Source organism: Anser anser (genome assembly GCF_964211835.1).
Source record: "Anser anser genome assembly, chromosome: 3".
Taxonomy (NCBI): Eukaryota; Metazoa; Chordata; class Aves; order Anseriformes; family Anatidae; genus Anser; species Anser anser.
Window position 1 is genome coordinate 9,761,583 of NC_139722.1, and position 14,492 is coordinate 9,776,074.

At 37.0% G+C, this 14,492-nt stretch overlaps 1 protein-coding gene across 1 annotated transcript in view; it reads left to right on the forward strand.

Annotated features, from left to right (window-relative positions):
* The window catches only part of APOB (apolipoprotein B), a 37,709-nt gene extending 23,528 nt beyond the window's left edge, over positions 1–14,181 (forward strand). Inside the window, exons 26-29 of the mRNA XM_083830550.1 lie at positions 630–8,210; positions 9,032–9,146; positions 10,051–10,234; positions 11,293–14,181. Coding sequence (XP_083686676.1) covers positions 630–8,210; positions 9,032–9,146; positions 10,051–10,234; positions 11,293–13,113 — 9,701 coding nt within the window. The 3' untranslated portion in view covers positions 13,114–14,181. The remainder of the gene's footprint in view (positions 1–629; positions 8,211–9,031; positions 9,147–10,050; positions 10,235–11,292) is intronic.
* Positions 14,182–14,492: the final 311 nt, after the last annotated feature.

Sequence of the window (14,492 nt, forward strand, 5' to 3'; positions counted from 1 at the left end):
AGGCATGTGTGTAGGTATGCCTCCAGTTTGTTTTTCTCTCTCCCTCTCTCTATATAGGTACACAAATAAATATATTTTTATTACTTATATGTGTCCATATACTGCCGTAACTATATGGCAGTTAGCCCAGATTCAGACTAGGCAGGTGTTAAAATTGGTGTTCTTTTAAGATAGTTCTTAAACTGGAAAAGGTCAGGCTAACTTTAGTCTCTTATCAACTTCCCACCTCATATGAGGTATGATAAAAATGACATTTTTAGAAAAGGGAATGTTAGCTATGTTGTAGTTTCAGCTATTCTTGGGAGTCCATCTTGTTAATTAAATTTTAAATCATGACATAACTTTGCATCATCTCATAATTATATTTCATACAACGATATAAAGATTTGATTTATTCACTGAAAATTTAGCCCCAAATATAAAAATATTATTTTATATTTTTTTAGAAATATTCAGGATCAACCAAAATATTTTTTCATTTAAAGCAAAATAGTATAGTAACAGTAACTGCAGTTCAAGTAGTAACATAAAAGCTTAGTGACATCAGACAAAATCTTAAAGACAAAACGGTATAAATTACATCATTTTGTCATTTTTTGTCATCTTTTGTCTTCTTTTTCCTATTTCAGGTTCTGGCGAAGCATCTTATAATAGAAATGGATTCACCTGTGCATATGAAAATCACCTGAAGCACAGACTCTTAACTTCAGTTTTTAAATTGTCTAGGACAAAGAGTTATGAACCTAGTCTAGTTTCAAACTGCACAGTATCACTTATGGCATCGAGTACTCTGGGTCCTCAGCTTTCATTTTCCGGTGATATTGTTTCTGAAAAAACAAATAACATGAACATCAATAATGTCAAGATGGAAGGGCAACTGGAAGTGGCTTCTGTCTTTGCAAGAAGCATTTATACTATGTCAAGCTCATACAATGAAAAGAGACAGGTTTTGGAAGGAAAATCAAATCTGAAGTTGGATTCTCCTTACCTTCAAGCTACGAATCAGCTATCTGGTAGATACAGTGATGATGTATTTTCCATTACTTCTGTTTCTGATGTACAAAGTGGACTATTAAAGAACACAGCTTCACTGAAGTATGAAAATAGCCAGCTGAAAATGACATCTGAAACAAATGGGAGGTATCGACAACTTGCAGCTGTCAATAAGCTTGAATTAATTTTGTCAAAGAAGATGGCAGCACTTCGCTCTGAGTACCAAGCCACTTACAAGCAAGCCCAGTATTATGCCTTGTTTGCAGGTTCTCTCAATTCCCAGGATCTCGTTTTCAACACTGATATCTCTCTGACCGATCAAAGGAATCGAGCAGCACATAAGTCATCACTCAATGTTAATCAGTATGGTCTAGCTAGCAGTGCAACTACAAATGTGCAATTTAGTCCATTGACAATGCAGAGTGAAATGAATGCCAAACTCGATACTGCTGGAGGCTCTATGTCACTATCCTCTTCTGGGCGCTATGGTAAAAACAATGCAAAATTCAATCTTGGTGGAAGAGTCAGCTTAACGGAAGTAACGCTGGGAAGTGAATATCAGAGTACAGTTCTGGGTATGGACAATAAACATGTTTTAAACTTCAGAGTTAATAGAGAAGGACTCAAGTTCTCAAATAATTTGCAAGGGTCATTCAAAGAGATTAAGCTGGAGTACTCAAATGACTTGACTATTCCTGGTTTATCCCTAACATTTTCTTCAAAGTTAGACAACAGCTTCAGCTTTGACAAGTTCCACAAGCATGGTTTTGATCTGCAGCTGCAACCCAAATCACTCACAGCTAAGCTGAGCAATAATATTAAGTACACCAAAACTGAAGTTTCCAACAAAGCAGAACTGCTCCTCGAGCTTCTGAAGCTGAACTTGGGTGGCAATATGAGAGCAGCCTATGGAGCAGATGAAATAAGGCATACCTACACTATTACATATGCTGATCTAACTGCAAACTTTAAAACGGATACGGTTGCAAATGTTCAAGGTGCAGCAGTGAGTCACAGAGTTAATCTCAATATAGCAGGACTGGCTACCTCAGTTACTATGAACACAAACTGTGATTCCAAATCTCTCCGGTTCAGCAACGCTCTGCGTTCCACTATGGCCCCATTTACTGTCACTGCTGATGTCCATACCAATGGTAATGGAAAGCTGATTGCCATGGGTGAACACACAGGAGACCTTTACAGCAAATTCCTGTTTAAAGCAGAGCCTCTTGCTTTCACTTTCTCCCATGATTACAGAGGATCTACCAGTCACAGCTTCAAGTCTAGAGGAAGATACACTACTCAGCTTGATAACAAAGTTCATATGCTGTTTACTCCATCAGAACAGTCCAGCGCTTGGAAATTGAAAAGTCAGCTGAACAATAACGTGTATTCACAAGATCTCAATGCTTACAATGACGCAGAAAAGACCGGTGTGGAACTTAGTGGAAGAGCTTTAGCAGATCTCTCTGTGATGGATACATCAATCACACTACCATTCACTTCTGAAGAAGTTAACATCATTGATGTATTAGGCCTCAGGGGCAGTGTGTCAGAGCCTCAAGAATTCAGCATCTCTGGCTCTGTGAAGTACGATAAAAATAAAGATATGCATGTTATTAACCTACCACTCTTGGAACACTTACCAGTCTACTTTGAGCAAATCAGAGGTGCCATGCTAACCACACTGCAGGCTGTACAAAGTTACCTGAAAAACATTGACATAGATCAATATATGAGACAATACAAGGCAACTTTGGATAAACTCCCACAGCACCTTAATGATTACGTGGAGAAATTAGATCTGAAAGGCAGAGTTAGCACCATGAAAACTAATCTGATTGCTTTCACAAAGGACTACAGAATAACATCTGATGATCTCCAAATTATATTGGAAAAAGCCCTGGAAAATCTTCAAGAAATACTGCTCCAGCTTCAGGTCTATCTGATACAAATTGAGCAATACATCAAAGACAATTTTGAACAGTTTGACATTAAAGCACTTATTGCACAGCTTCTTGACCAAATAGTTGAAAAAATAACAGCTCTAGATAACAAATATAACATAAGAATGACTGTAGTTGACTCTCTTCAGAGATTACAATTTTTTTTTCAAGAATATTATCCCAGCAAAATTGGAAGCAGCACAATGGCTTGGATTAAAAATGTAGATGATGAGTACAGGATCACTGCTAGAATACAGGAGAGCCTAGAACAACTCAAAATTCAGATTCAGAATATTGATGTCAGACGCATGGCAGAAAAATTGAAACAGCAGATTAAAATGTTTGATGTTAAACAAGTTTTAGAAAAATTGAAGCGTTCATTGCCAACTAAAAAAATGAAAGAAGTTCTTGAACAAATCAAAGACTTTATTCTAAATTGGATGGAGGATTATGAAGTGTCCGAGAAGATCAGTGCTTTCCGAGGTCATATACATAAACTGATTGTAAAATATGAAATTGATAAGCAGGTGTATTTTTTAATGGACAGAATGACAGAACTGCTTAACCAGTACAGAATAAAAGAAACTGTCCAGAAGCTGACTGTCTACCTGAAAAAAATTGATGTGAAGACATACTTTGATAAAATTCTTGCTTTTATTGATGATGCTGTCAAGAAAGTACAAACCTTTGATTATGCAATGATGATAAAGGAAGTCAACAAGTTCCTTGACATGGTTATAAAAAAACTCAAGTCTTTTGACTATAACCAGTTTGTTGATGAAACAAATGAGAAAATCCAAGAAGTAACACAGAAAATAAATGAGGAACTCAGAAATCTAGAACTTCCACAGAAAGCAGAAGCATTGAAACAGTATATGAAAGATTTTAGTGCTGTGATTTCAAAATACATAGAACAATTAAAGGACACCAAGCTTGCTGCCATAATTAACTGGCTCAAGGAGCTCATAAACTCAACAACATTTGCTAATCTGAAAGCCAAAGTAAATGAGCATCTGGAAGACCTGCGAGAGAGGATTTCTGACATGGATATCTCCAAAGAATTTGAATGGTATCTTCAGAAGATAAGCCAATTCTACAATTCTGCTGTCATATACATTTCTGAACAGTGGAACATAGCTTTTAAAAAAATTGTTATTTTGGCTGAGGAGTATGATCTAAAAAATTGGGCTGAAAATTTAAACCAGTTTGTTGAAACAGGATTTAAAGTCCCTGAAATAAGAATTGTTATAGTCACTATACCTGCCTTTGAGTTCAGTCTCCGAAGTCTTCGGGAAGCAACATTTCGAACACCGGACTTCGTTGTTCCACTGACTGATCTGCATATCCCCTCCTATGAGATAAATATTAAGAGACTAAAGGACATGAAAATCCCAATGAAATTTACTACTCCAGAGTTTACTGTTCTAAACAGCTTTAAAGTTCCATCTTATACAATTGACCTAAATGAGATTAAATTGCAGATTGTGAGAACAATAGACGAACTCATGTCTGGTGATTTTCAGCTGCCAGCAATTGATTTGTATTTTAAAGATCTGAAGATGAGAGATATGCCTTTTTCTGGCATTTCTTTCCCAGAATTACAAATGCCTCAGTTTGAAATACCGGAATTATTGGTTCCAAAGCTAAATCTAAATGAGCTCCAGATTCCTGACTTGAAGATACCAGAGTTCCAACTTCCACGTATCCCACATACAGTGACTGTCCCTACATTTGGCAAATTGTCTGGTGCTTTCAGAGTTACCTCTCCATTCTTTACACTGTCTACGCAAGCTGAAGTTCATAATACTACAACATCTGTAAACAGTCCAGAATTTGTGACCTCCCTTTCAGCTCAAACAACATCCAAATTAGATTTCCTAGTTTTTAGTGTTATTGCAGATTCACGTCTCTTGGCCCCTGAGATGAAACAGCTGAACCTTAAAAATTCCATGAAGGTCAACAACAGGTTCCTTAAAGTTGATCACAGCAATGAAGTGGTATTTTTAGGGACTTCTGTAGAAGGTGAAGCTGAAACCAGAGCAAACTTTTATACAACAAAAAATTCCATAGAGCTTCAGAATAAATTAATGGTCAAACTGCAAAGAAAAATTTGGATACAAAGTGGAACAGCGTATTCCCACAGACTGAATATTCCACAAGCTGCCTTCTCCAGCCAGGCTGATTTCGTCAATAATATGACAACAGAGGTAGAAGCAGGACATATATCATTTACCTCCAATGCTAAAGGAAACTGGAAATGGGCTTCTCCTAATTTCTCCGATGAAGGCACTCATGATTCACATGCCACTTTCAGGGTTGAGGGTCCCATTATTATATTCTTTGGTGACTACAGAATAAATGATAAGTACCTGAAAGTCAGCCAAGCTGTGAGATATGAATGTGGTTTCCTAAATTATGCAACACTTCAGATTCAGTCTGAAATTGAGTCACAGCGCGTTGGGCGTAGCGTTCTGAATGTAAAAGGCACAGTACAGCTTGGAGGAATGAAAGTAGAATTAACAGGCTCTCACAATGCTCGTCTCAATGGACGGATTACTGGGACTGTAAATAATGAGGTTTTCTTCTTGGCACAGCCTTTTGAAATTCGAGTATTAACAAACAATGATGGAAACGTGAAAATCAGCTTCCCAATGAAATTGACTGGCAAAATTGACTTCCTGAATAACTATGGTCTTTCACTCAGTTCTTCTGTTCAGCAGGTCAGCTGGCAAGCTACTGGCAGGTTCAATCAGTACAGGTATTCCCATAATATGTCTGCTGGCAACAATGATGACAGAATTGAAGCTCATGTTGAAATGAGTGGAGATGCCAACCTAGACTTCCTAAATATTCCTCTAACCATTCCTCAGCTTAATGTTCCCTATACTGGAATCCAGATTCCTCAGCTAAAAGATTTTTCACTGTGGGAACGGGTAGGCCTGAAGGACTTACTGAAGACTACAAGACAATCATTTGATTTAAATTTGAATGCTCAGTATGAGAAAAACAAAGACATGCATGTAATCCCGCTTCCTTTAGCAACAGTGCATGAAGCACTTAATAAATACATCACTTTCTTCAACAAATATTTTGAGAGAGGAAGAAACACAGCTTTAGATTTTCTCACAAAGTCATATAACGAAGCCAAAACAAAATTTGACAAATACAAAATACAGACATCACTGAACAAACTGCCACGGACCTTCAGGATTCCAGGATACACCATTCCAATTGTGAATGTTGAGGTTTCTCCTTTTACTGCTGAGATGCCAGCCTTTGGTTACATGCTCCCAAAAGAAATAAGTACAACAGGATTCACAGTCCCATTTATTGGCTTTTCAGTACCATCTTACACACTAGTATTACCTTCTCTGGAACTTCCAGTCCTTCATGTTCCACAGGATCTACGCACTCTAAAGCTTCCTAGATTCAGAATCAATAGCCCATCAAATCACATCTTAATTCCTGCCATGGGAAATATTACTTATGACTTCTCATTTAAATCCAGTGTGATCACTTTGACTGCAAATGCTGGGCTGTTTAATCAGTCAGATATTGCTGGGCAACTTAGTATCTCATCTTCATCTGTCTTTGATGCACTACAATTTAAGCTGGATGGTTCAACCAGCTTGACAAGAAAAAGGGGGTTGAAACTGGCCACAGCACTCTCTCTGAGTAATAACAAATTTCTAGGAGGAGGTCATGACAGCACTATTAGTCTCACAAGGAGGAACATGGAAGCATCATTGACAACAAATGCACAAATTAACACACCAGTATTAAAAGTGAATTTCAGCCAAGAGCTTTCTGGAAATACTAAGTCTAAACCCACTCTTTCCTCTGGGCTAAAAGTAATGTATGATTTTAATACTCCTAAATATGGCACCAGTGCTAAGGGAGGAGTTGCTCACAAATTTGCTTTAGAGAGCCTTACATCTTACCTATCAGTAGAATCATCAACAAAGGGGAATATTGATGGAGTAATTTACACTGGAAATTCATTTTCTGGAACTCTGGTCCACGAGGCAAACACTTACCTGAATGCTAATGGAGCCAGGTCATCTCTCAAGCTTGAGGCCAACTCCCAAGCAGATGGACTCTGGAACAGTGAAATGAAAGAACTACTTGCAATTGAAGCATCTACTCGACGTGTTTATGCAGTCTGGGAGCACAATGGCAAAAACTATGCACGATATACACCTCTTTTCACAACAACGGGGTCTCAGAAATGCAAAGCAACCTTTGAGCTGGCTCCTTGGAGCATGTCAGCAGATCTTCAGATTCAAGCCACTCAGCCAAATTCCTTCCTGGACATAGCCTCAATTAATCAGGTTGTCCTAATGAAAATCAATACTGTGAACCAGAAAGTTGGCTGGAAGGGTGAAAGCCAAATTCAGTCATTATCTTTGGGACATGATATGCAATTATCAAATGAAAAATCAAAGGCAAAGTTTGATATTTCTGGATCTTTGGGAGGATACATGGACTTCCTCAAAAAAATGAAGTGTCCCATTGCTGAGAAGAGCTTATGGGATATCTTGAAGTTGGACGTCACTACCAGTGCTGACAGAAAGCAATACTTAAATGCTTCAGCATCCCTCGTGTACACAAAGAGTGATGATGGTACCTTCTTCCCCATACCTGTGAATAAGCTAACCGATGGCTTCACATTCAATATTCCTGAGTTACATCTAAAGGTTCCAAGTCCTGTCTTCAGCACTCCAGAGTTCAGAGTTCCTTTCACCACTCTGCAGGTCCCAGCCTACACCATTGACATGCGCAACATAAAAATTCCACAGACTCTAAACACGATGCCGTTTGACGTCAATTTACCCACACTGCCAAGACTAAGATTCCCCAAAGTGGATGTAGGAGCCAATTATATTACATTAGAAGAATACAAGATACCATATTTTGAGCTGACAGTACCTGAATACCAAATAACTGTGTCTCAATTCACTCTTCCAAAGAGTATTTCTCTTGGCAGTTTCCATGTAAATCTGGATGAAGTAGCTAATAAGATTGCAGATTTTGATTTCCCTACAATTACAATTCCTGAACAGAAAATTGAGATCCCCCCTCTCAAGGTGTCCTTGCCTGCTGGAATTTACATTCCATCATTTGGTGCCTTGACCGGATCTTTCAAAGCTGTTTCCCCTTTGTACAATGTCACCTGGAGAACAGACTTATCAAATAAAAAGGACTCCTTTGAACTGTCTGTCGACTCTACCTGCAGCTCAACATTACAGTTCCTGGAATATGACTTGAATGGTAAGACATTATAATTCTATGTGCCACAGTTCTGGGGTAAACACTCCATACTGTTTTTCTGTTTAGCAATTACATTAGATTATACATCTCCTTTTGTCTTCATCAGCATATTTTCATAAATTATTATCAGTCTCAGTCAGACACCTTGAAGGCTAATTACAAGTCATATGTATAACTAATGGCACACTCTGAAAAGAAATGGAAGAGATCTCTTTTTTATATAGAGGTTTCTTACTTTAAATTGCAGACATCATAACGTTTCCCCATTGCTTAAGATAATACCCTTAAATGAGAGAAAGCGGGCTCACTTTTTATGTAATCCAGTTCAGATAAATAAATGCCTACCTTTTTTCTTATAGAACCATAGAATTAACCATTAATTTTCATAAATAACCATTAATTTTCATAATTAATCATTATGAATTAAACATATTTGGTTTTCAAAATATTTCAACTCAGAAAGCTCAGGCATCCATATAGTTTTTAATTCTAGACTTTAGAATAATAGTAAAAGCATACATAAGAACAAAATTATAAAACTCTCAAGAGATTAAAATCTAGAATCCCCATTTCTGGTCTGCATGAATGCAAAATGTTATACCCCTGTTATTATAAACATAGAGGAACATTTAATTTTTAAAATATTCTGGTTGAACAAGCATTTTTGTATCTTTTTATTTGGGGCATTATGGTCATTTAGTTTCTTGAGGTATAATTTTGCATACAATGGAAACAGTCCACAACTGGCCTAGTTGTGGACTAGCTCAACATTTTGTATTTTGTATTGTTCTGGTAAAACACACTTGAAATCTGTTTCACAGCTGTTTCAAACTACAAATATGAAGGAGACATGTTTGTTATGAAGACCACTGGCAGCCTTTCTCACCGTGACTTGAGTGCAAACTACAAGCAAGATGTCACTCTTCGGGGATTTGGGTAAAGATTTGTTCTGACAATCTATTTTATAATAGACAAAAGTGCCAATGATGTACTTGTTGCTTTGAACACAAATGCCCCATTCTGACAATCTAATTCATAATAGACAAAAGTGCCAATGATGTACTTGTTGCTTTGAACACAAAATGCCCCAGAGTGCTTTGCTGTAATTAGTAAGAACCTATGTAACTAATCTGTCATTATTGGTGGTAGCTTTTTCTATCTTGAGATAGCTGAAACGCTATTCCCTGTCAGTATTTCCAACATAGCTTTTCTGAGCAGCCCTACTTCACATAATTGCTAAGATATAAACCTAGCATTTCATATTCAGAGCGGTTCTAGATCTGACCATCAACAAAGCTTTTTCACTGGAACCCTCTGTCAGCACAAGTCATTAAAGAGTAATTTTTATTCACAAGTACTTGTACTAGGGATTACAGAGTTGGCCTTCTAACTGCCTGTTTTGATCTCCAAGTGTTGTGCTGATATATCCAAGGGACAGAAGTCTGAGAAGGCAAGTACAAATGCAGATACAAAATACTGCCTGAACTTAAGTCGATGGAAAAAATTGAAGTCAGCTTATAGAAGTCTTTAGAAAGCTTACAACAGGGCAGCTACAGGTTTTGAATTGTTGTCATTATTCAATGAAAATTCTCGACTGAGCTCAATATGGTATCTAAAAAAAGGAAAATTGGAGTAACATGAAGTTTTGAATATATTAGGCTAAATCCTAAGAAATTTGGATAATAAAGCCCTACTTTCTTTTGATGACAAAGGTATTGTTCACATGGACATATATGTAATATCATAGGTAGTGTTATATTTAGGCATACTGCATTGTGTACTTCCTTAGGGCCTGTGCTGTCTTCTTGTGTTCATTATAGCTGTGTATTCTTTGTTGTAGAGTTGTGGCCAACACTGCATCACTAGACGTCATCAGCCCAACATTTACTGATATTCATGTACGTTATCAAAGGACTGACAGCACAATATCCTCTTCAGTATCTACACCTTCTGCTGGGACCTTAGGCTATCTCATTGAAGTAGAAACTGACATTCTGAAGAAGAAATTTTACTACCGAACTCGGGTAAGCTTGATATGACCAATAACAAGCAAAAAGGTTGGCGGCGGTCAGAAATAAAGCTCCCGTTTAAAGTTTGTGTATGTTGATATTAAGACATAAGTTAAACACCCTTTGTCCAAAGAAAAAGTGTATTATCAGTAATTATGTTTTTTATTTCCTACATTGGCCTTGCCAGTTCTAAAAGTAGCATCTATGTGAAGAGACTGTTTCAGCTTTTTTCCCTCTGCCATGATCAAGAAAATACACCTGCTGAAAGTGAAGAAAGTACAGAAACAGTTTTTGATAACCAAACCATCAGGCTACTTACAATTATTACAAAAGTTGCCCTTATAGGAACCAAGCCCCTGGAAGTGGTCAGACGTAATGTGTCTTCTTTTCGGATCCATTAATACATTATGAGAAGTAAAAGCGTTTTTAGATTTGCTAACAAAAGATGCTATTATTGGCATACCACAATTACAAAATATTTTACCTTCCACGATGATAAACTAATTTAAGAATCACCATCAACTCATAATTCATTATTTATTACTGAAAACTGGAAAATGTGTTTATGTAAATAGATTTGAGGATCTTTAATTACTCTAAGTAGCTTTCACTCATTGTTTCATTGATTTAAATGATTGCAAAATTAAATCCTCTAATGTTTTCATATTAAGGAAAGGCTGTTTAAATTCACTTTAAATAATTTCAAGAATGAGCGGAAGGGTCATCTCCTAAGTAATTGACAGGTTTTATGAGGCCTCATAGCATATAATAGAAAGGAAAGAAAAATCTTATTTGCAGTCTGATTTCAAAAACAAACAAAAAGACTAAATTATGTTGTGGTACTCCTGTGCAAAGAGGCACAGCGTACCTTGATACAATATAATTTGTTCCAAAATAACCTTTCAAGATGGGAGCAAACATACAGTAGACAAAAATTTGTAGTGTATATATCTTTATATATATTAAATGTAAAGTTATGCAAAATGAAAACATTGAAATACACTTATTATAAATAATGTGGGATTTGTTTTATTTACAAGCTATCTTTTGGTTATCCCATCTTATATTTTCAGTCTGCTCCTCAGAAGGACATTGACATATTAAGCAGTGAGATATCCTTCAAGAATCCTCACCTGATTCAAATGAAATTCAACTGGAAAGAGGATGCTGCCAAAGACTTGCTGTTGGGTCTAAAAGACAAAGTACCTAAAATGACAAATGCAGTCTATAGATATGTTAATCGGTACCATAAGGAGCATATGGGACTGGATATTAGTGCTGCCACCTTGAAGATGAAGAATATGATACAGAATAATGCTGACAAAGCATATGCATTTGCTGCAAAACAAATAGACCAAATAGATGCTCAGCTTCGCACAGCTGCCAATGAGGCCTCTGGCAAATATCAGGAGATGAAGGTGAAGGCTAAACAGCTGTATCAAAAAGCAGCAGATCAAGCTGGACAGATTGAATATCAAAAACTAAAAGCAAAGATTTTGGATGCTACAATTGACATAATTGAAGAGTATCACAAGAAAATAAAACACCTAATTGATTCAGTCATTGAGTTCCTGAAGACTACAAAATTCCAGGTTCCTGGGCTTTCTGAAAAGTACACTGGTGAAGAATTATACCTTATGACTACAGAGAAGGCAGCAAAAACTGCTGATATATGCCTTTCAAAACTTCAGGAATACTTTGATGCCTTGATTGCAGCTATTAATGAGCTGGAAGTCAGAGTTCCTGCTTCTGAAACAATTCTTAGAGGTCGTAATGTACTTGATCAAATTAAAGAAATGCTGAAACATTTGCAGGAAAAAATCAGGCAGACGTTTGCTACTCTCCAGGAAGCTGACTTTGCAGGAAAGCTTAACCAACTTAAACAAATAGTGCAACAAACATTTCAGAAGGCAGAAGATATAGTTAGAAGCTTGCAGTCCAAAAATTTTGAGGACATCAAAGTCCAAACACAACAGCTGTACAAAGATGCAATGGCTTCAGTCTATGCACAGAAACTTAGATCCTTGGCAGAAGATGTTAAAAAATACATTTCTCAGGTGAAAATTTTTAGCCAGAAGACATTCCAGGAGCTTTCAGAAAAGCTGCACCAGCTGCTTCTCTATATAAGGGCATTGCGGGAAGAATATTTTGATCCAACTACACTTGGATGGTCAGTGAAATACTATGAAGTAGAAGACAAGGTATTAGGATGGCTGAAGAATCTAATAGACACACTAGTGAATTGGCACACCAGGTATGTTGGAGATCTTGCTGATTCATTTACACGCCTGACAGACCAAGTAAGAGAACTGGTGGAAAAATACAGCCAGGAATACTATGACCTTATAGCTGATGTTGAAGGGAAAGGAAAACAGAAGGTCATGGAGCTCTCATCTGCTGCTCAGGAAAAGATCCGATACTGGTCTGCAGCTGCTAAAAGGAAAATCAACGAATACAACAAGCAAGTCAAGGCAAAACTCCAGGAGATCTATGAGCAGCTTAGTGATTCTCAAGAAAAGCTAATCAGTGAGGCCAAAAAGTTAATTGATCTAACTATAGAGAAGTACTCTGCACTACTGCAGTATATCTCTGAGCTTCTTCGTTGGCTTGAGCAAGTAACAGCTGACAGCATAAAACCATATATAGCTGTTCGTCAAGGAGAGCTTAGAATAGATGTGCCATTTGATTGGGAGTCCATTAACCAAATGCCCCAGAAAAGCAGAGAGGCACTCAGAAAAAAGGTGGAATTAACACGCACACTAATTCAGCAAGGCATTGAACAAGGCTCCAGGAAATGGGAAGAAATGCAAACATTCATTGATGAACAACTTGCCACTGAGCAGCTGAGTATTCAGCAGATTTTGGAAAACATACAGAAGCGCATGAAGACCTGAATGGACATGCAGAAGAGAAGTGAAAAGTTTATACCACAATGTATTTAAAAATAACAGCAATCAGCATACTGGAACTTCAGGTAGATACTGTTTGAATCTGAATTTGTAACTGAAAACTGAATAATCTACAGTAGGTTATTTTAATAAGCTTAATAAGCCAATAAATGAGTTCTTTATTACATTTTTGTGTCATTCATTACAGCTAGTTTTACTTGGACTATAGGGCTTAATCCAACAATTTTCAAGGTCAACGGGAAGTCTTTGCATTGATTTCACTGTATGTTGGATCAAGCCAGTAATGTGCAATACATATTGTAAATAGTTGCAAAAGCTACAGAATACACAGAATAAACAGGTTTAAAATAAAGGTCACATTTATAAGCCAGGTGAAGAACAACTTGAAAACACATTTATTTCCCAACTTAGAAATACATTCACAGATGAGTTTGGGAGAAAAAGAAGAGGAAAGGAGCGCAAGAGAGCATACAGAAAATAAGAAAAAAAGTAATGAATTCCAGAAAAAATATCAAAAAGCAGAAAAGATTATCATTGAATAGAAATCTGGGTCCTGGACAATTGCAGATAACAACAACGTTCTATTGAGAAAAAGAAATCTACACATATATCAGTTTTCAGAAAGCTTCACAAAGAAATTTAGACTTTTTTTTCCTACTGGCTAATTTATGATTCAGAAATACATGGGTTTCTTACCTGTTTCCCCATGATACTTCTGTTTTGACATCAAGCTGTCTAACTTTTGCTTATCATGAGTTTAGGTGACTGTCAAAGTTCCACTGACATCGATGAATATGACGGGAATCGAAGTGTTTTCCCCTCAGTCCCCTAGGCAGGAGCCTAGATCTCATTTAAATGAATTCCAAGTTTAAAGATGAATTTAATAAAGTTGAAGAATTCCCTCACAAAATAGGACTACTTTGGGGTGGAATATGTGTGGAACTGTAATGGTTTCTTTTCAGCTATTGGAATACTGTATAGATAGTCCTTGAAAAAGGCCTACTTAGGCTGAAATAATGTTATCTCTTTGAGAATAAACTCTTTAACAAACAAGACTAGAAATTCTGTGTACATGTTTGTTTTAATACAATCAATCCAGTCTGGAATATGATTTTTGCTGGTTCATTAATGGGAAAACAGAAATTATCTCATTGATTTATTTGCAGTCATGACGTTTTAGAGCCTGGTTTCAACCCACGGTACAATGGGTTACATATGGGAAGCAATGGAGCACTAGTTTACAAATACCTGAGTAAGTTTTGTGGCAGCAGATACATATTTACAGCACAGAGCAGCGTCATGCAAAGCTGCTAGCTCAGGTCCTGGAAACAGGAGTTCCTAGTGCCCACACTGAGTTTATGCAG